Source organism: Diospyros lotus, chromosome 2, assembly GCF_014633365.1.
Source record: "Diospyros lotus cultivar Yz01 chromosome 2, ASM1463336v1, whole genome shotgun sequence".
Taxonomy (NCBI): domain Eukaryota; kingdom Viridiplantae; phylum Streptophyta; class Magnoliopsida; order Ericales; family Ebenaceae; genus Diospyros; species Diospyros lotus.
The window spans coordinates 4,021,471-4,044,813 of NC_068339.1; the positions used below are offsets into that span (position 1 = coordinate 4,021,471).

Consider the following 23,343-nt stretch of genomic DNA (forward strand, 5'->3'; position numbering starts at 1 on the left):
GAGAAGAGCACTAGACCTGCAAAGCTCGTTGATGAATTTCTTGTATTGTAACTAAACTTATTGTGAAAGCAAAAGACTTCACATGGATTGTAAATCTAAATGGGTTGTAGTAACAGTCTATATCCCTTTCTTGCTTTTTTTGCAGTTCAACACAGGATATGACTCTTTTACCTCTCCTATCATTCACAATTTCTACAGTCTTATTTTGACCCTGTTTCCTGGGTAGTGCTCTTCATGTCAGATAGAGATGGTTATGGTTATGAACTGATTCCCGGTTGAGCACATCTAGTATCCTTGCTTTTCCTACCCCTCCCTTCCTTCCCTTTTTATCTTCCCTAATCAGTTTCTCCTTTTATTCATTAGTTGTTTCCTTGTAGTTCATATGCCATGTCCTATTATGAGTTGTGCTTTGCATTTATCGTTCAAAGGAAGATACAGCAGATTCTCCTCTGTATTGAGTACCATTAAACCTTATTTTCTAAATAAGAGCTCTCTGAAGCAATGAATCTTATGAAAAGAAGAATTGTGCGTGATTTTGTTCTTCTTGCCCTTTCTTTTATGCTTCTGACAAATAAATCTGGCGGTTCAGGTTGGGGCTCCAACATTTGATGCTACTGGCATGATTTTTGGCCGACAAGCAAGAAGGGAATATATGCAAGGATCACAACCTGAATGGCTTCATATGCAGGTCGGTAGTAGCTTTGACAGAGCAACATGATTTGACTACCCGTCAATGTGGTAACTATGGAATCCAGCAGCTTATTAGCCTCCATGTCATCTTCTTTAATCTAGGGAACCATCATTATCGGTCTCCACATGTTGGGTGTGATTGGAGGTGTAAAAGTGTAATACCTAATAAATTTTAAAGCACTTAAAGAGTAAATTATCTTGGGGTGAAAAAGAAATTTATAGATAAATTGAGATTATAGAGTAATTTTTTATCGTTATGAATGATCGAATCGACTATAAGTCTATGGAGTCGAAATGTCTAAGGAAAATAATATGATATTAACAAGTATTCGAGATAAGATTTATGGCATCGAAAGAAATCGAATCAGAAATAATTTTCGATACAGCTAAAATACAACTATGATTTAAGTTCAAAAATCGAATTGTCGTAAGGGACTTCCAGAAAGTCAATGGAATCTTGAAGGGACTCTGATTTTTCGTAAGGATAAATCCTGAAGTGGTTTCGAGATGAAACAAGGGTCTTGCGAGAGCGCAGGAACGGAATTTATCTTTATCGAGTAAATGTTGGTTATTAATTTTGGAGAAATCAAGAGTTTTGGGGCTTGATGGTATTAATTTAAAGCCTTGGAGGGTCAAGTGCAATTATCAATTTTCAATTGAAATTTATAAATCCCTCAAGTAAAATTAATGAGGAATTGAAGGGTTAAATGTATATATATATATATATGCATATGAGTAGGCTAGCCTAGGATTCTTTTCAGCATATCTAAGATCTGAAATGAGAAGAGAAAGGCTGAGAGATCAAGAAACAGATCGAGAAAGAGAGAAAAGAGGGCTCGGGAGAGAACAAAGAAAGATCGAGAGAAGAAGATGTTGGCCGAAGGCAGCAAAGGCAAGCGGTCATAGCAGCATCTTCGCTGCTGTTGCAGCAGCTGATCAATAGTATGGGACGCACGAAGGAGGTCGGCAGCAGTCTCGGTGGTGGTCTAATAGCGGCAACAAACACGCGGTGGAGTGAAGAAGCAACGAATATGGCCGGAGACAAAGCCATGGCAGCCGTGAAGCTGCTGTTGCAGCAACTAGACACGGCCATGGTAGCGCCCAGCAGCTGCAAGCAGCAAGGGGACAGCGGGCAACGGTCGTGCGGCGGCGCACAAAGGTAGCCGGAGGCCAATGAAAGCAGCGGTCGCGTGCTGGTGCGTTGCAGACAACCATGGTCGATGCAAGGCCGAGTTGGGCAGCGCACAGGTGTTACGAGCGGGAAACCGATGCCGGTTGTGGCGGTGGCGGCCTGTGGCATTGGTCGTGCGGTGGCCAGCAACAACCGGTGAGGGCGGCAATGGCCAGACAACGAGCGAAGCAGGCGGCTGGCATGGTCGTTCACGCACACAGGAAGGAGCAGAGGAGAAAGAAAAAAATAAAAGAAAAATAGGAAAGATTGAAGGAAAATGTCAAAAAAAATCTATGAATTAATTTGGGACCAGATGAGTATGCCGAAATCAGGAAATTATTTAGATATGTGTTTCGAGGTCAAGGCATACACATCAAGAAGGCTTTAAAAGCTAAGCCTATGTGAGTTTTGGAATTTTTTAAATTCTTAGAAAAATATGTTATGAATTTCTATGGAGAAATATTTGATGAAATATTTAATTAGATATTTATTTTAAAATATTAGTGGAAAAAATAAGAGAAAAATATAAAGAAATTATAAAAAATAGGTTTTAATGTTTATTGGAATAAAACGATAGATAAGGTGCTTTGAGGATTGAGGTGAAGTGACTCGTGCAAATTTCGAAGTTAAACATGCGAATCGAGGTGGTGCACATTTTTCGAGGCATCCTGAGTTTTATTCATCAAGTGAGTGGTTTTTTCCAAAAACTAATATATGTTATTGTTGAGCCAACTTCTTCATATTAATTAAGTTTTGATGATTAACAAAAGTATTTTTATGATATAAATATTTTCTCTTACTCATGCAAAAGTAAATTTATTTTGAATTAAAAAAGAATTATTATTAAATATATTTTCTTATTTTAATCATTTATGTCTCAAAAACTTATATTTGAATTTTTAAATTTTGAATTAAAGGAGAATTAGTTTTAGACATGTTTTCTCTTATTCATACAAAAAGTAAATTTATTTTGAATTAAAGGAGATTGTTTTTAAACATATTTTCTTATTTTAATCATTTCTGTCTCAAAAGTTTATATTTGAATTTTCAAATCTTGATTTCTCATGTAAAAAGTAAATTTATTTTGAATTAAATGTGATACATATTTTCTTATTGTTTGAGAAACTCTAAATATTTTTTGAATTTTAAACTTCATATTAACCCTTTCTTTAGTAGCTAAAATACTTATAAATATCCCTCAAACTTATTTTTTGAGTATCCAAGTGCTTCCATTGCATATCCAAAGCACCCGAAAGCTCCCAAACGCTCTCAAGCAAAGCATCCAAGCAATCTGAGGCTCTCGAAATATTATTGCACATCCACCGAAAAGTCACAAGACAAAAGGAGAAAAGTTCTTCAAGTCTTCTACGACAAATCCGAACTTCTCCATTTGAGGTTATAAATTTATTTATTTATTTAAATATTATTGTCTTGTATAATTTGTTCTTAATTGTTTATTTGTGTTCAAGTGTGGACAAATTATTTGTAACATTTAAATTATCATTGTGAATTGTATATGTTTCTTAGAACCATTAAAATCTAGGTGAATATAGTTTCCAATGTAAGTTAGGAAGGAAACGTTGGTGTAATGGTTATCTAGAACCCGTTGTAATCTAGGTGTGTATATAATTTCTAATGTGAGGTAGTGTGAAAATCTTGATGAAATTATTTTAGTGAAACCCCAATTATGGTTAGACCTTGGGAGAATGGACTAGGTGTATATGAAGATACCGAACCATTATAAATTGTGTTATATCTCATTGTATTTATTTTTGTTATATCTTGTGCCTTACATTTATTATTAATCTCAAATATAATTTAATATATTTATCAAATATATATTTTTTAATAAAATTATTAATCAATAATATTTATTAAAATTGAGAAAAAAATTAATCACTCAATTCACCTCCCCTCTTGAGTGACCATACCCTATGGGACCAACAATTATGTTAAGTATGATAGTCACAAAATTTATGATCATTTTGTCATATTTGTTCATATACTATTGCATGAAAAGTCGTGATTTTCATATGGCATGATATTATTGGCATATTGATATTTGTGCATCGGGATGAAATGTTGCCCTAACAGTATAGCCGTAATTCTTTAAGGACAGATGATGGAACAACGTTAGAATTATCCTGAAAATAAGTCGGGATTGTGCTTAAGGTTCCGTGCCGAGCTGGTGAGGCAGGAAAGTTACATTGGGGCATATGATTGTTCATACTATTACATCATGCATTCATGTATCATTTTTTAAACCTTCACTAGAAGATTTATCTTCTAATTGGGTTATACCTCTAAAACATTCAAACGTTCCAATTAGGATTTGCAGCTATGGCAAGGAGATGATTGGGATATAATGGCACGTAATGAAGTGACCGATAGGTTCGACGAGTTGTTCTAATATTTATTTCTTCGCAAGGGTTCAGCAAATGTTTTTAGTCATCTTTAGAAGTTCATATTATATTGATGATCATGTATAATTATTACGGTTTAATATATTTTTGAGGTATCATTAGATTTTATCAGAGGTGCTTAGTTGTTATTTCGAGAAATGAGTCTCCATGTATTTAAGTATTTGATGATATGATAATATAGATTCTTGTATTATAATTAAAGCAAATTTGGTTATGTACCATATCAGGTTTCGATTTTAGTTTCTACATTTATGATAATTTCCTGTCTTAACTTATTGATTCTTATTTTAATAGATTGAGAAGAAAGAACGAGATTATCGGAGAATAATTTATATTGAGTTATGTAAAAAAAAAAAATCAAAATTCTTAAATTATTTAACGCCCTTAAAAAGGCAAGGCGTCGCATAAAGTGCAGCAGAATTTCAATTTAATAAAATTAGATCACCCCTTATAAATTTTAATTTTTTGATTTTACTTTTTGAACTAAAATAAATTCGAATTCTATGAAAAAAAATTATTTGATGAAATTTTCTGAAATTTAAATAAAAAATAATTTCACTCCTATTTTTCACCCCTATCCTTTTTTTTAGTATGACCATTCTTAAATTGTAATCAAAAGCATACCATATTATGTGTAGAAAATTCCCGTCTTCATTCGGTCTCATCTAACTTAATTCGTTGTACTGGTACTAAACAGACTTAGGATGATTGTACTACTTGAACTTCATATAATCAGAGGATCGTTCCCTATTCGCTGTTCATGATTTCACTTAGCTGATATAGATTTTATCATTTAAATTGATTATGGAACACCTAATAAAGAAAACAGCCAAAAATTGTGTGATCTACTCAAACAAGTGCTAAGAGAAGTTGAAATGATTATTTCTTGCAAAAGAAACAGTTATCTTAGTATTTATCCCATCCTAATTCAACTACCCCAGTAACAATATGAACCCTTTGCAATTGTTTGTTTATTTGATAGTGTATTATGAGAAAAGATACAAACGAACACAATCAGATGCATAGTAGAGACAGATATCAGTACCCACGAATAACATTCTAGACACCAAACTTGGATTTTATGCCATTTACAACATCTTCATCTACTTGGAATGCTTTTGTCAACACATCATTAGGTATAGATGGTTTTGAAGCAAAAAGAGTCAAGGGCAGGACATCAGCCCCTGGTAGTTGACTGTTGAAAGCAGTAAGGGTCAAGGCCTTCCCCGTCCCAACATTCATCTGAAAGTGAACCAGCCCTCTGGGAATCACAAACATCTGCCCAGCAGTCAGAACCTTTGAGTAGAACACATTCCCTGTTGTGACAAACCCTACAAGAACCTTCCCTTTAATCACTACACCGGTCTCTGATGAGCGAGGGTGCGAGTGAGGTGGATTTAATCCGCCGGGAGCGAAGTCAACCCGATTCATCGAAAGCCCTAGCGTGTTCAAACCGGGGAATGCAAGAACATTTCCGGTTGTGACATGCGCGCCGAATACGTTACTTGTGTTGCCCTCGTTGCTCAGCCCGTCGAAGAAGAAGTCTTCTGAACTCACTTCTGAGGCTGGTTTGCAGGGGAAGCCATTAACACTAATAGAGGAATTAAGATCTGCAACACAGAAGTCCCGTAATGGTTCAGGATCAGCAGAAGAGTAAGGCAAGGGTAAAAGGAGTAAGACACTTAAACAGAGGATCAGCTGGACGCAGGAGCTTGAGAGGGTGACCATGGCAGCCATATGCTTTAGTTTTCTACACTTTTTAAGAAGATGAAGGTATTGGAGGGGGATTTATAAAGGTGGAAAGTCATGGTTTTCAATATGCTGGTCTTTCGACTTCACAAAGTCCCCCTTAAAAAATACAGAATTAGATAACCAAAGAAAAATTGGCGGGGATTAGTTTGGTTTGACATGGTAACACCCTATCACTTATAAGAACCCAAATTAAATTTAAGGACCGGAGACTTGGAGACTATTGTATACATATATACCTGAGAAAAGAAAAAAGAGATGTCCCAAGGTGTAAACCAACTAACAAAGGAATAATGTAGTGGGGTATTATTTTTTGAGCGCCTGAGTTCCGTGTTCAAGTCTTAACTAGGAGATAATTCCGCAAGTAAGAAGTGATTTTAAAAAATAAAAAATATTTATTACCTTCACGTTTGCGATTGTGGTAGGCGTTGAAACCTACCAGTTAGATTTCCTAATTTATCTCTCCTATTAAAATTATGGAGCTGAATAACGGAGGCGTTCGTGATGGTCCGTTAATTAAAAAAAAAATCCAAAATTTTATTATTTAAAAAAAAAAAAAAAGGGGGAAGAAGTCTATTGTTTTGGACAGCAAGTGGGGATTAGAGTAAAATCAGCGTTGTTATTTCATGTTTTTTTAATTTCATTTACATGAAAGATTGAACAATTCAAAAATACAACTGCCCTCACATAGATTACTACGAAATTTCTCATAAATACCTATAACTAGACTTTTTCTTTTCCTTCCCACCAGATAACTCGTTGTTGACAAAGAAGAAGTATTTGTGCGGCCGTAAGCATCCTATCTATCATATCATGATGGGGACTAGTACTGCCACTTAATATGGAATAGAAGACCTCCATTATTACTCTGAGCACATCAGTTAAGTGGTTGGGTGGCATAAATTAAAATTCGTATTAATAAATTATAAATTTAATTTTTTATCTTGTATAATAAGATAAAAATTTTATATATATTTTATTTTTTTATTAAAATTAAGAGTACAGATGAGAAGGACAATACAAGAATGATTATTCCAAAAAAATCTCCATTATTGGAAGCAATAATAATCATAAAGGTCTTAATAATAATAAGAAAGAGAGACACCTACCGTTATATTTTTCTAGTAGTCTGAGTTGACTTTGTGGCTGTATTGAAGAGAAGTTTAATTGAAATAGGGCTACACAAACCCAAGTAAATTAGGTGGGTTGTCTTTGTCTTTTACTTATAAATTTTGAGATTTAAATTTATTTTTAATTTTATGTTTTGAATCTCTATTTTAACATTTTACTTGTTGAAAGATTTAAGTCTTGTATAGACTGCACTGAATATCCAAATTTGATTGTACATAAATTGTGTCCGCATCCGAATTTATTTGAAGGATTTATTAGGGGGGAAGGTCACCTGATTCTGGAGATTAATTGAGTGAATCTCTGGTACCCAAGTGAATCAAAAAAAAAAATTCATTATTAGAACCAATAATAATCATAAGGTCTTAATAATAATAAAAAAGAGAGATACCAATTGTTATGTCTTCTAAGAGTTTGGGTTGATTTTGTGGTTACATTGAAGGGAAGTTTAACTAAAATAGGGCTAGCACAAACCCAACTAAATTAGGTGGGTTATCTTTGTATTTCAATTTTAAATTTTAAGATTTGAATTTATTTTTAATTTTGTGTTTTGAATATCTATTTTAAAATTTTACTTGCTGAAAGGTTTAAGTGTTGCATGGACTGTACTGAATGTCCAATTTTGAATATGTATAGACTGTGTCCACATCTAAATTTATTCAATTAGTGCATTAAGGGAAAGATCATTCGCTCCTGGAGATTAATTGAGTGAAGCTCGGACACGGTGAATAAAAAAAAAAACCTCCATTATTAGCACCAGTAACAATCGTGAGGACCTTAATAATGATAAGAAAGAGAGACATCGATTGTTATGTTTTTTGAGAGTCTAAGTTGACTTTGTGCCTGCATTGAAAGGAAGGTTAACACAAACCCAAGTAAATTAGGTGGGTTGTCTTTGTATTTTAATTTTAAATTTTAAGATTTGAATTCATTTTTAATTTTATGTTTTAAATATCTATTTTAATATTTTACTTATTGAAAGGTTTAAATCTTACATAGATTGTACTAAATGTCTAGTTTTAGGTGTGTATAAATTGTATTCATATCCAAATTTACTCCGGGGTGTATTAAGGGGGAAAGTCACTTACTCCTGAAGATTAGTTGAGCGAAACTCAAACACTCCGTGTGAATAAACAAAAAAAACCTCCATTATTTTAAAAATTTACCTGCTGAAAGGTTTAAGTTTTGTATGGACTACACTGAATGTCTAATTTTGGGTGTGTATAAATTATGTCTGCATCTAAATTTACTTGGGAGGTGCAGTAAGAGGAAATGTCACCTATCTCTAAAGATTAGTCGAGCGAAGGTCAAACACCCCAGAATTAAAAAAAAAATCTCCATTATTAAAATCAATAATAATCATAAGGGTATTAATAATAAGAAGAAAGAAGACACCAATCGTTATGTCTCTATGGGAGTCTAGGTTGACTTTGTGGGTGCATTGAATGGAAGGTTAACTCAAATAGGTTAGCACAAACCCAAGAAAATTAGGTGAGCTGTCTTTGTATTTCAATTTTAAATTTTAAGATTTTGAAAAATATGTTTTTTTATTATTTTAAAATTTTATTTTTAAAAATATAAAATTAAAAAACATGCTTACTTTAAAATTTTAAAAAAATTATATTTTATAATATTTTATTCAATAAATTTAATTATTAAATAACAAAATTAACTCTTCTTAAAAAAATTATTAAAATAAAATAATAAATTTAATTAATAAATTATTGACATACATCTTAATAATAATTTATATTAAATTATACATTTAATAATATACTATATGTTATTCTATATTTTTAATTATAATATAAATATACTACATTTTTTAAATTTCAAATAAATATATAATTTTATTTTCAAATTTTAATAATAAATTTTCTTCTTTTTTTTCGCTTATTATCTTTTTTTTCTTTTTCTTTTTTTCTCTTTTCTTCTTTTACTCTATCGCTGGCGACCATCGTTGGCTGAAGATTCACTCAATCGAAGCCTACCATTAAAAACTCCAAGCCAAGAGGGTTTACATATACAAAAATGAGTCAAATTTAATAATTGAATTTTCGTAAATCTAATTTTTAATTTTAAACCACAAGTGAAAAAAATATTGTTAGTCGCCACCAGCCACCATAGCGGATAGTTTCCAGCAATTAAAAGCAACCACTCGACACCTAAGGACCCATCAACCAATATACCCAAAAACCAACAAGATCCAACAATCAAATCTCCTTAGATTTAAACTTAAACATTCGATCAAACTCAAAACCCACCTATATACGCACTGCCACTCACCACCGAACATCGTGGCCGGTGATTTTCAACAATTAGAGACAACCACCTGACACCCAATGGCCCATTAACTAACATATCAAAAAATCAACAAGAGAATGAAGAAAATAGAAGAGACAAAACTAGCAATAGAACAACAAGGGCCAAGTGCGATCGACAGTGGTAGTGGCAGTGGCAGGCGTGGTCGATAATGGTGATGGCAGTCAACGACCAAAGAAAGAGAAGAGAGGAGAGAGACGAGAAATAATGGATGTGTGAGAGGAAAAGAAGGAGGCACTGTGTTTTTTTGCGTTTTGAGTGTTTTCAACATATTTTGGCTTAAAACACTCATTTTTGTTATTTTGGACTTTTTTTATAAATTTTTTTTATTTTTAAAAATAGTAAAGTAAATACATTTTTAATATTTTAAAAAATTAAAAACTTAAAACGGGTTAAAAATAGTAAAGAGAAGCAACTTTAGTTCACCCTCTTCTTGTCAGATCATGCTGATAGCTACTAAGGAACACCCGAGACACATTATTGAAGAAATACTGCCCAGATGTGGCCATTTCTTGATCTAGCAAAGGCTTGTCAACTTACAATCACAGCTTCCAATAGCATGGTACAATTTTCTCTGTCCTCGTAAATTCAACAAATCCTTTGATGCGGAGACAAGAAAGAATACTTTTGAATGGTTGCAAGCAGGCCATGCCACGACTTCTGAGGCATATATGTTGTTTTTCCACATGCTAGTGGCTTGATATGAAAGAAAAAATGTTTACCAGCATTAGGAAGAACCAGCGAAGCAGAAAACCTCAGTGACACCAACCCATGGCAGCAGGGCTAATAGGGATCACGCCAGTTGAGGTGACGAGGGCATCGACAGGGACATCATTCGGAGTCACCGGTATGACTCCCTCGTCCATAATTTGAAGCGAATATGACAGTGCCACTGAAAATCAGAGCCAAAGCAAGTCACGAAGTAGCAGGCCGATATCATCCCACTGTACTAGGGCATAAAACATGTCCTGGTAAAAGTAGAATGGCACATACCACGGAGAGGTTGCTTCCAGTTCCGCTCCTTTGCAAGCTCTTGGTATCTCATCAGGAAGGTGTCATAGTAACTTTCCGGAGATCACCATGTCAACACAACGAATGAAAAGGTGAATTGATGGGGAAAGGGAGCAGTATTAGAAACTGATACAAGTAATTGGACCAGCGCACAGTTCCAGAGGGTTTTGGTTTTTGGATCATCATAAAAACTCCATTACAAAGGTTGGTTAATTTGGAACTTGAAATTCACTAACAAATAAAAATACCACTCAGGATATAACAAAAGACAGGTTTTATTTGTACAGAAATAATTGTATTTAAGCAATTTGTTAGATCCAGTTCGACTGAGACAAATCCAATTGAAAAAGGCCAAGGTCAATAGACCTACCCTCCGCCACGCCCCAAGCGCAGTCCTGATCTGTCAAATGCAAGCCCTGCAAGCCAGATGAAGAAAAATGTACCCTGATTAAGTTTATTGTTTAAATTTGGAGCATGTGATTGATAAATTGAGAAAATAGAGTAAAAAGCATGTACCAGGTAATAGAAGTAAATCGACCGGCTCATTTGCTAGCATAACTGCAAGATTAAAAATGCTTTTAGGTTCGTGAGTATTAAATCCACCTCTCAGATCCAAAAGCTGATTAATCTTCTAGTAGAACATACATAAAGGTAGTTACAAAAAGTATTTGAAATATGCTATGAAAACATTTTAATTTTTCTTCAAAGTTATGGCATGCACACATTGTATAAAATGCCAACTGTGGATGCTATGCTAATGCAGACTTGCAGTTATAGGCAAACATAAATCATTTTTCACATAATAGGAGAACTCCCTTTAAAGTCGTAAATTAGCAAAATCAGCGACACTGTCAAACTAGTCAATCAAACCATGTGATTTCAGAGAACACTTTGCAGATAGAAGTTGCAAGAGAGATTGAAGGAGAAGTTTTGGAAAGAAAATGCTAGTATTTTGCTCATATACATTAACAAAATACTTCCATATTTCAACATACTGGGGTATTTAGAAAATCAACGTCATACTTGATGCAAGTGGCCTAAGCCTGTTTTGCCCACATCTGTCATATGTTTTCCTCCAACTTGCTCTAAGCCATTGATTTGGACCCAAAACCTAAACTAAGCCTCGATTTTTCTGGTATTACTTTGACATCAACGTGGATATAGAACTCTATTACACAAATTTTTTAATACAACAGGTCACTAAAACTTTATAATTCCATACAGTACCAAGTGTATTATGGCTAAACCTCAGGGTAGCTGGTGCAATTCCCCCTGCAAACATGCACACTCGCATGCACATACACACTAAAAAAAAAAAAATCAAAAGAAATGCTCATATGCCTAGTAAGAGCTTACCATAAATTCAGTAACCTACCATCTTCGCATTGATTACCCTCAGCATCCACTGGAACTGGTTCCAGAATGTTCATTGCATTTGCAATCAAATCATCCATACTTGAAATGTTAAGCATCCGCATGTTTCTATTTTTGTCCTCCACCCGTGGAACATAAAGTTTCTTTCCCATCAATGAATGGCCATCTTGGGTTGAAAAAGGATTAAGAAAGAAAAAGAACCCATATGTGTTAAACAGTAAGCAATAATGCATGAGCACTTCTTACATGTATAAAGAAAAAGGTGGGAGATTATTTACAAATGTAGATTTGGATAAGTTGACAAATATCTGATTGATCTCATATAACCATCTATTTCCTAAAAAAACTCTTTTACAAGTGTTGATCCAGATATCATCCCACATTCCTCGTGCGAGTTTAGAGGTCTACAAGTATAAGAGGAGGTTCAAAAAAGAAAGAAAAAATCAAAGAAACAACAAACAGGAAAGGAATGCCATTAATTTTATACTGCAGGAACAAATCACCCCCCCCCCCCCCCCCCCCCCCTTCTCCCTGGGGGCTGTTGGGCCCAGGGAGCATGTCACAAATACTGAACATGAAGCTTAGAACACACCTTTTGCTGGATTCTTTAGAATTTCTGACAGAATATTAGTTGTGTCAACTTCTCGTAAAGCACTACAGCTTATATAAGCACACAATCTTTTGCAGGACTTGAACCATGGAGCCTCCAGAACAATATTTTGAATTGCACGGTCTGGAAAAGAGAAAGATGAACTCGTAAGGGTCAGAAAGAACAACAGCATATTTCTCATTTAGATTCTTAGATGAAAAATGGCTATTGCAGAATCCATCAAACACACTGCACCAAAGCAAATGCCGAAGACTATAGTATGCTCCAAAGTAAGAAATATATTGTTTCAACCATTATATATGAACTGTTAACTTCCCACATCAGAAAGCACAGTTGAGAAAGAAAACCTTCCTCCAATTTATACTAGTCCTTCTACGAAGCCTATAAGTGATGCATCCTTCAACTAGTTCCTTCTTTCTTGTTATTTAATGGCATAACAAGATGGAGTAACAGAACGTAAATGTGCCTCTTCAGCCAGCTCAAGAAGGCAGATATTGGAGATTTTAGTGTAGAATTAGTGAAAGGGAAGGGACCTTAACTTCTTAAGTATTGAGTAAAATAAAAAGCATTGTCAGTGGCTCTTTTCCAACTATTTAATAAATGAAAAAAAGGGACTCGGACAAGACCTCCTTAAATCCAAAGTAACATGTACCCAGCAAAGAAAAATAAGATAAGATAGACCACAAAGCACGAGGGCACCATTTGAACAGTTTACAGCAATGCCGCTCACAGTCTACGCTTAATTTGTACTCTAAACAAAGAAACAAGAATAAATACTAAGTTTAATGATCCAATCCTTGAGGTTATCCCAAATATATAGTCGAACTATTGGTTTTGAAATTGGCAGGAAACGGAAAGGGAAGACTAGAATAAAAATCATTTGCATTGAGTTTTCTCTGGGCATCATATTAAAAAATTAAATTTAACATTCATAAGTAACCTATGAAAAGAAAGGAGAAATGATACCTGGGGGACTAACACTGAGCATTAGAGACAGAGATAAGTGATAATGCTGCCAAATGATAGATTTGAACATAATAGATAACCTTATCTTTATATCTAGAGTTCTGTAAAGACGAAACAATTCTACAACTGAATTAAAGGAGCAATATATAAAATATATAAAACATAAACGAATCGAGCAATACGGAATATTGGAATCCTGCAATTAACTTTTCTCCCCGCATCCAACCATACTCCACCACTTGCTTACAGAGAGAGATACAGAAAACGATTACCTTCCTGCGATCTGAGGGTAGGGTCCATGTTCTTGAGCTCCTTCCGTACTCTAGACCGGACGGCCCGTTTCTGGTTGAAAACGGCGTCTAGATCAGCTGATGTTATGGTGGTGAGGCCTTGACGGTGGTTCATGATCGCGACGGCGCCAGACGCGGCGGAGCGCGGTGGCGGGCACAGGTTAAGGGGGCAAGAGGGGGCGAGCGCTCTACCTGCCTCCGTAATGGCTATCGTGCACTGTCGGGCCATTCCCACCGGGAGATTCTTTTCATGGCATTCGGATTCGGGTCAATTTTCCACCAATCGAAGAGTATTATATAAACTAACTAGCATATACCCGTGCCTGAAGGCACGGAGTAAATAATATTAATATTAAAATATAATAATATTTATTAGTATTATAAAAAATTGTAAATACTGAATAAAATACAGAAATTAAAATTATTATAAATTTATTAATATTTTATAATAAAAAAATTACTAAATCTATATAATAAAGCACACTACTAAGTGTTCTACAACTTAAATACATTAAATTATAAATTAAATATCAAACAATACATACCAATCGTCACCAAGGACCCTTGGAGCCCCCGACAGCGACCGGTCGGGGGCCCGTGGGTCATCTTAGACCTCCATCGCCCTCCTGCCATCTCTCACAACGCCTCGCCCCCATTTGCTAGCCCTCCTACTCGCTGTAGACCCTCCCTTCCCCCCCCTCACGCTATCGCACCAGTCGATAACATGGGTGGGTGGGTTTATGAGAGAAAAAAAAAAGAGGGAGAATGAGAGAGGCAATGAAGGAATAGGAGAGAGGGTACAACAGAGGGGGGAAAGAAGCAATGAATGAGAGAGTGAGTGGCCGTCACACCCGTCAGCCCCCACATGGCGTCGTCCCTCCCGTAGACCTCACTGCCATCACACTTGCTGACCTCCCACTGCCGTCGCACCTGTTGATGGCATGGGTGGGTGGGTCTATGAGAGAAAGAGGGAGAAGGAGTGAGGCAATAAGTGAGGGAGTGAGTGGTTGTTGCACCCATCGACCCCCCTACCCATAGCTCGCCCTCCCTTTCTCCCATTGCCGTTGCACTTATCGATGGCATGAATGGGTGGGTTTGTAAGAGAGAAGAAGTGAGTGAGAGGTGGGTGAGTGGATATGCAAGAGAGAGAAAGACAAAGGGAGAGAGAGGGGTCGTGAGTGAGGGAGTGAATGGGTGGGAACATCATTCAACCATTGATATATATTTAAAATTCATCTCAGCCATTGAAATTATAATAATAATGTTATTTTTACATAATTTAAAATAAGAGAGTTTTTTTATATTTAATTTTATCTTTATTTTATGAAGAGATTGTTTTTAGTTATTTACAAATATCCTATATGATAAATTAATTTTTGTTATTAAATAGTAAATCATAGCTGGACTCAATGTCATACTCATTTTCTTTGATTGATAGTTTGCATGATACATTTTGATTACATAATAAATTCAATATTTTTCTGTTGGGTTAAGAGGGCTTATGGGCAAAGGATTTGTTTGGTTTTAGGTTTGAAGTTTTTAAAATATATAATGATAGATAATTATGAAAAATTTTATAGAATATAGTGACATTTTAAAATAAAAAATAAAAATATTATATCATAAAATTTCTATCATAAAATTTAATTGACAGTTACACACAAAGAAAATATATACACAGAATATATTTAATTAATCCAATACATTAACATACATACACACAGAGATTACAACTATAAAAATACAAATAAAAAATACATTCCGTGCACAACAATAAAAAATATATTTAATTAATGGAACATGCACCTATAAAAATACATTTATTTAATTAATGGAACGTGCACAGCAACTACTGCAATGTATTAATTAATAATTTGGAGTTTGTGCATAGCAATGTATTAATTAAAAAATATATTTTCTTTTATTTTTTTCCCCTTCTCTGTTCATCTTCTTCCTCCCGATTCTTCTTCCTGCAACGCAACGCACAGCACCAGCCATCACCCGCGCAGCCTCTGCCGGCCGCCGCCGTGGCCAACGCCGTCTCCGCCGGTCGTTTTCAGTCGCCGCCCCACCGCCGTCTCCGCCGGTCGTTCGCTGCCGCAGGCCACCAAACCCCGTGCGACCCTGCGCCCACGGACTGCCATGGCCATTCGACCCTGCTGCTGCATCGTCCGACCACCATCGACAGCGCCTTCGACCGCCGCACCCAGCCGCTGTATCGTCCGCCATCGACTACCGTTCGGCCTTCAACTCCCTCGCCCACTACTTGCTCTCTGTATATATATAGAGAGAGTCGGTTGCGTTGTGAGTGTGTGCCTGTGTATATAGCCGAGTGTATATAGATGTTAGTGTATATATATATATATATATATGTGTGTGTGAGTGTGGGCGATTGTGTTGAAGATGGTTGCCTGACTTTGGGCGGGAAAACTTTTAATCCCAGCCATTAATGTATCAAAATTTGATCCCAGCCATCAAAATGTCTATACATTTTAGACAATTCAAAAACTGTTCTGCCATATTATATAGATAATAGTAACGTTAATAATACATTACTGTAAAAATCTATATATGAAGAATTATGAAGTATGCAGACTATGTTAGGTAGTTGTAATCAGAGCCAGCCCAACCAATTTAGGAGCTCTAGACGAAAAAATTTATTGAAACCTTCTTAAGAATATTAATTTTTTTATAAAAAAATAAATAATATATTTTTTTACTAAAAAATTTTATCATTTCATTAAATTAAAAAAAAATTAAAGTTCAATTAACTATAAAATCTGATAATTTCTTAATGATAGTAAATTTTTAACTAAAATATAATATCTCAGAGATTAAAAAATACTAAACAACCTACTACAATAAACAACGAAAAAATAAAAATATTTTTTTCTTGAAACTCTAAGAAGGTTAGTGCAACTCGAGTAAAAAACTATACATTCCTAATTTTTCTATAGAAGAAAACAAAATAAAGTATTAAATTGATAACATTAAAAAGGTAAAGTTCACCAATAATAAGCAAATTTTATTTCACAAATATGCGTTAAACTATACTCAATTTTATGTAAAATTAATTTTTCTTACTTTTTGAGATACAAAATCGTTGATTAAATCTCCATAATTAAGTTTATCTAATAAACCATGTTCAATGGATAATATAACTAATCTATTTAATATTTCTTGTGACATAGTTGACCTCAAATATGATTTTATCAATTTCAATTTTGAAATTTTTTTTACAGCACAAGCCACTAAAACTGGAATTGTAAATAATATTCTATAAATAATAATATATGCATTTGAAAAATAATCAATTATTTTGATGTAGTGAAGAATTTTCAATGTACCATTTTTTTCCTTTTAAAAAGTTTCTCTTAACACTCTTAATTCTAAAAATAAATCTAAACCATCTATATCAGAAAATCCATCAAATTTAAGAACATTTTTAAAATTCAAACAATATCCTTTTAAAACATTTTCATCCATTGATTTTAATTTCTTAAAATTACATAGAAATTTTTCATATATTCCAAATTACTCAAACCTATTTTGAAGTGAAGAAATGACTTGATCAATTGTGTACATAAAATAATTAACTCTAAAGGATTTTTTAACAGATTTTATTTTATCATCATTGATATTTTTATCAAATTGTATTTTTTATTTAATTTTTTAATAAAATATTTATTATTAAAAAATAAAAATATATATAAATAACAAATTTTTAAAATTTGGGGCCCTCCTAATTTGGGGGGCCCAGGCGGCCGCCCTGCTGGCCTTACTATAGGGCCGGCTCTGGTTGTAATTACTTGTAAAATTAAGACCAAAGAGTAAAATAGACAATCAGTAAAATAGACAATCAACTTCACATCAGATATTAAAGTTGAGAAAATGAATTTATATGTCATGAGATCAAAGTGGTTATTACTAAAAATAAGATATATAAAACATAATTTAGATAAGTTTTTATTATATAATAAAAAAATATAATTCACATGATTTTATATGTTTTCGTAAATTTATGATGTAATTTTAGGTTATTTGTGTTTTTGTTATATTCAACAAAGACTAAAACTCATTTTAGTCGTTAATTATATACCTAATTGTAATATATTATTTTTTAAATTAATTAAATCTTATATTTGCTTAGCTCATGGTGAGAAAAATTGAATAAATAAATAAAAAATCATATAATGGGTTATAATTTTGAAATAGAAAATTTAAAATTCATGTGATTTTTTAAATAATAATCTCATTAAAGAAAATAATATAGAAAAATAAATATAACGAAAAAAATAGATAAAAATATTTTTTACTTTTTCATAATAAACATCTTAAAAGCACAAGTTTTAAACTTGTAAAGAGAATAATAACTTTATATTTTGTATTATTATTTTTATTTTCTAAACATCCCATAACATGTATATAATTAACCCAAACTAATGTGACTATTTAAATAACAAGGTGGCAACAAGGGTCAAACTCAAGACCCTTCCTTGGTAGTTAACAATTCAGTAGAAGACACAAGCCAAAGATCCATGAAGAGGTGTGGGCCAAGGAATTCAAGCTTAGACAGCTTATGAGTAAAAGCCAATTCATACAACCAGAAAGATGCGATGATATGTGGATGATACAACACCTTGGTTGAAAATTGAACAATCAACTTGAAACTAAAACTCTGCTATAAGCCTCTTTTTATGTTCAATACAGCAAAGACTAAATCAGTGATGGATTTTACATGCTTTCCATACTCTGCCTTCCCCTGATATCACCAAAAATTTGCCTCTCACCTTCTTCTTCTTCTTCTTCTTGTTCTCCTCCTCGTTCTGGCTTAGTTGATCTACCAGAAATAATACCTCTTGACTTTAACAATCACTCGCGTAAGTTGGGGCAAGAGGCACGAAAACAACTCATCTCAATGTTCACTGATGAAAACTTTTCTTTTTCCTCTCAATGTTGAGACAGTTGGTGCCCCTTTGAAGGTGAAAAGCTTGCTGGAGATATCAGGAGTTGCGCGCTTTGGAAGCCATTTTGCCTGTAAAAGAGTTCGGTCAGCCATGAAATTTTGCTCCAACTAACTACTCTCTCTAGTATGAGATGGCAATGTTTCTTTGATATATTGATAAATGATCATCCCCTGCCTCCCTCCAATCTGATTATTTTTTCGGTTTATTTCAAAGTTTATAGGATCACAATTTTTTCTATAGATGCAAAGAATTCCTAAACATTTCATACAAGGATGATATTCTTGGCATTAAATTCCTACTTATGTTCCTAAACCACTAGCCCTTCAGATAATCATAAAATCTAAGTTCGCCAAGGAACACGATGAATCATGGCAGCACATATCAATTTCTTTATTTTCTCGCTGCTCATTACAACTGAACTACTGGTCAACAACGTACAATTTTAATAACGTGGAGATAATCAAGATATTCAAATTGACCCGTTATAGAGATAAAATGGTACTGTTCGCTATTCCCGTGCTTTTGATGGTTAGTCCCTAGGATTGCATCGTTTTATCTTCTGAAACCGGGTGAAGGGTATCTGTAAACTTAAAATTGTTACATTAACAACTTCGTGCCATTTTGCTTGACATTTTCATTAGGTAACAGAAAAATTATAAGGATACTAAACAAGAAACTAAATAAGCAAAGAATACATAGTTGCTAGACAAATTTGGTAACTGTATGTCTGTCTTTGTACCAACTGGAGTGAAGACCATTTTACTCATTTGATACGGGTGCCTAAGTTGCTAGACAAATTTGATAACTACATGCCAAACCTCTAAAATTTGCAGTTTTTAAATGCATTTTCATAGTTAGTGTTACTTCAGCAGTACCAGATCACTTGCATTGCTCTAGCTTTGCTGATATGCATACATAATTCAAATCTTGTCTATGCGCTCTGGAGAGATGTGAAGGGCCATTGAGAGAGAGAGAGAGAGAGAGAAAGGGGGGGGGGGGGGGGGGGGGGATCGAAAGGCAGTACCTCGAGATTAAGGTTTAAGTACCTTAAAAGGACAGAAGTCATGCATCTATATCCTCTGGGGGTGTTTTAACTGACTGCCTGAGCTTCCTTAAATGAAGAGCTATCTCTGTCAATAGTTTTGTACCTTCACCACCCTGCTGAAGTGTCATTGCAGCATGCTTTAGGAATCCACTATCTGCTTCAATTGCTCTTAATCTTTCCTTCAGAAGAGATACTTCTCTTGCAACTATGGTCTTATTTTCATGCCCTGCCACCCGACAAAATTCCTTAATTACCGTCATCAAAAACACTATATATAAGTGGACGGACAAAATTCAATCAAGCAAACTATTTTTCTGTTTTTTTTTTTTTCGCTGTTTTTAAGTGTTGTTACCTGCATGCTCAGCTTCACGCTTTGCCGTATCAGACTCTGATGAAATCATCCCATCATCTTCTGAAGACGGATTGACATTCTTCTCCAAATTAGCCAACAGACCCAAAAGATAAGATCTCTCACCTTCGAAATCTAAAGGCGATTCATCAAATGCCCACTCTCTGCTTTCTCCCCGCCCATGCCTTCTAGAATTACCTTCATTTTCTCCGGAATGATTCCATCCACTGGGGCTGCCATAATCAGACCTTTCGCTCCGCGATGAAAAAGATTGAGATTTGAGATCTTGGAAATCTTCATCAGCATCCACTTCACGTGCCACACTATCTACATTATTTACCGGTCCAAATTTTAATCTGTATGTATCAAGTTCAGCCTCTAAAACCTTAACATCTTCCTCTCTCTTCAACAGCATTTCCTTCAACACTTGTAATGCTTCTTGGTCATACTCTGCCTGTTCCTCCATCATTCTCTGATACTGTAAGGCTTCCATTTGAACCGAAGCCTTCTCTGCTTGCAGGCGGGTGATCATGGCCATTGCATTGTTTGCTGCAACAGCAGCAGCACTTCTTTCCTCATCCAACTCCATGTACAGCTCTATCAGTGATTTGCGATCCAAACGAACTTGTCTCTTCAACCGTTGTAAAATGGAGTCCCCATCTGCTTCATTTGGGTCGTTAGACTCAGAAAGTAATTCTGACCTTTCAAGCTGCAACTTCTTGGGAATCCTAGAGAATCTTGGACTAGCTGCAGCTGAATCTGTAAGTGGAATTCCGAAAAACTTGTTTCCTTTAAAGAAGCTTGGTGTCTTAACCTCTTCAGTTATGTCCTCAGGTTCTGGCAGCAGTGGTAGGGAAGCCGCCTTGTTGTCTTCTTTACATGCTGGACAAAACCAGAAGAAAATTCAGTGCCATAACGATTAATACTCCACTCCAGTGAAGTCTCTCTTTTCGAAAGTGAACCAGCTGGCATGAACTTAAGAACGCAACCTAGGCGTGGAAACACACAAATTGTGCATCATCCATCATTGTTTAGAAGAAAACATCAGGACCTGTTAACACTCGCATTACCACTTCCTATAGAATTTTAGTTAATGCTATCAAAATTATGTTCGTCTTGTTCCCTGTACTACTTAATTGCTCATATAATCTATTCCTTCATCTTTTGATGGATTTAACCTATTTGTAGTAGAAGTAAAAAGCCAAGCAACAACTCTTAACTACCCTCGTAGTTTCAAACCCGTATTTTATGTAATGCTAAATTTCATTTTAAGTTAAAAAAATATATAAACGGGTAAAATTAAGACAAGTTTCTTTTGTAACCTAACATGTAGAATGTTGGGCAGTAAAGTATCAAAATATCAGAATAAAAAGAAAATAATGATATTAAGATAAATGTGTGACCATATAAAAATAAAAAAAAAATTATTCCTAATAAGATTAAAATAGCTCATTTAAAGATAAAATGTGTGAATCAAGACTAAAAAGATTTACTAAAATGGGAAGAGGAAGATGAAGAAAAATTTAGTGCTAAGACACTTAAATATTATATTATTTATAAGAGACTTAAAAAAGACAATAGAAATAGCCTAAAATTATATAGTCTAAGCCCAAATTTGGAATAAAGACTTAGATATGATATTGTTAGCATCTTAGTTAGTTGCAGGAAGAGCATTTAGAAGAAGAAGAAGAAGAGAACGACTCACATTGGCTATAATCGTCATCCGGAAGGTCGTGTTCGTTGTCCGTCATGAACTTGACCTCCATGAAACGAGCATGAGGCAGTTCCAGATTCCGCAACTCCTCATATTTGAATGCCATTGGCGGCGCTCGAGGAGACGGAAGAGGCGCCTGGGAAAGAAGGCTTGGATTGGCAGGGGAGTTTGAATTCAAAGCATTGCCCTTGGAAGTGGGCCTCCCCTTCAATGGCTCCGCACAGCAAGAACACCTCTCGCTGCCATTAATCTTCTCGACTGGCACCACATCGTCTCTCCTCCCAGCCAGGGATTTGAAGTTATTAATCCTGTGATCGGCATCCATAATTCCAGCCAGGGATTTGGAGGCATCGGAATCGGATTCCTTCTCGGTGGCATAGGAGAGGAGGCAGCCCTCGCACATGCTTCGGAGGTCAGAGAGCTTCCGGTGGACGTGGCAGTAGGCGAGCGAGGAAACGTCCCGCTTGTGAGCCTCGCAGATGGCGTCATTGTAGTAGAAGTTAGGGTTTCTGCACATAAGGAGATGGTCAATTCTATTGCAGAGCAAGCAAGGCGTCTTTAATTCGAAGAACTTGGCGTATTCATTGGCAAGAAACGCGAGGAATCCATCGATGAAGAGGAGGATAATCATCAGCCACTCAAGAACGGCGTAGACGACGAAGTGCGCGAACTTTCCCCACCTCTGCTGGACAAAGCGCCTGAAGGAAGGCGGCGACGCCATTAATATTCGATGGTCGATCGGTTACGGACGGAAATACAAATAAAGAAATCGCTGAATGAATGAATAAATTGAATAGGGGTAGGAATATGAAATGAGAATCAAAGGAGGGGATGGATGGCGGTGAGGAGACAGATCATGATCAAAACCAGCCAGCAGCCAGCAGTAGTCAGTCGTTGATCATGACCGGCCTACGCTCTCTCTTTGGTTTAGGTAAAATTCTTGGTTTTGTCTCTCTCCTCTTCCTTCTATGATCAGGAGAGAGGGAGAGGGGGGGAGAGAGAGAAAGCGCGCAAAAACGGCAAAATGGCTTCAAAGAAGAGTGGGTGGTGGCGTGGGATTGGTCAAGTATAGGAAAGCTTGGGAGATCAGTTGTGGTGTAAAAATAGAGTGTTGCCGGAATCCACGCTGCATCGACCCCATTTCCGACCAGCCATTCACGCCCTGCAACTGCGCGCCATTCGTTTGCAAAAACAGCCTCTTTTCCATATTCCATGCGCCTTCCTGATACTACGTGCGGTGTGTTATAATGTAGTAAAGTTTAAGTTGGTGATGATAACGACGACGCCACTACCAATACTATGTGGTCTCCTACTTATAATTATTCTCTTTCTTCCTTTCTTCTCGCTCCACACTAACCTAAACCTGTTGATGATTAATATGTTAGTTCTGAAATTCTTTGATTTTGTTAGTAAGCTTTAACGTCTCCCTTTCATGTTTAGTATTTGTTTTTACTTTTTAATTAAAAATAATAATATTACATTTGTAATTTGATAATAAATTTTCTATTATAAATTTTTTTCTTCATATAGTGAT

At 35.3% G+C, this 23,343-nt stretch overlaps 3 protein-coding genes across 3 annotated transcripts; all 3 read right to left on the reverse strand.

Annotated features, from left to right (window-relative positions):
- Positions 1–5,240: 5,240 nt before the first annotated feature.
- Positions 5,241–6,096, reverse strand: LOC127795096 (germin-like protein subfamily T member 2). The gene has a single exon (XM_052326554.1). It carries the CDS (start codon positions 6,019–6,021, stop codon positions 5,344–5,346), a length of 678 nt encoding a protein of 225 aa, XP_052182514.1. The 5' UTR covers positions 6,022–6,096; the 3' UTR covers positions 5,241–5,343.
- A 3,864-nt stretch (positions 6,097–9,960) lies between these two features.
- LOC127795084 (5-formyltetrahydrofolate cyclo-ligase, mitochondrial-like) lies at positions 9,961–14,011 on the reverse strand. Its single transcript, XM_052326537.1, has 7 exons — positions 13,717–14,011; positions 12,461–12,601; positions 11,870–12,034; positions 11,011–11,052; positions 10,865–10,910; positions 10,477–10,547; positions 9,961–10,375 (listed from the first exon to the last, which is right to left on the reverse strand). The coding sequence occupies exons 1-7, from the start codon at positions 13,961–13,963 to the stop codon at positions 10,239–10,241; spliced, it is 849 nt and encodes a 282-aa protein (XP_052182497.1). The 5' UTR covers positions 13,964–14,011; the 3' UTR covers positions 9,961–10,238.
- A 4,280-nt stretch (positions 14,012–18,291) lies between these two features.
- On the reverse strand, positions 18,292–23,005 carry LOC127795459 (probable myosin-binding protein 5). Its single transcript, XM_052327133.1, has 4 exons — positions 21,801–23,005; positions 20,099–20,977; positions 19,748–19,972; positions 18,292–18,769 (listed from the first exon to the last, which is right to left on the reverse strand). The coding sequence occupies exons 1-3, from the start codon at positions 22,528–22,530 to the stop codon at positions 19,764–19,766; spliced, it is 1,818 nt and encodes a 605-aa protein (XP_052183093.1). The 5' UTR covers positions 22,531–23,005; the 3' UTR covers positions 18,292–18,769; positions 19,748–19,763.
- Between the last annotated feature and the right edge of the window lie 338 nt (positions 23,006–23,343).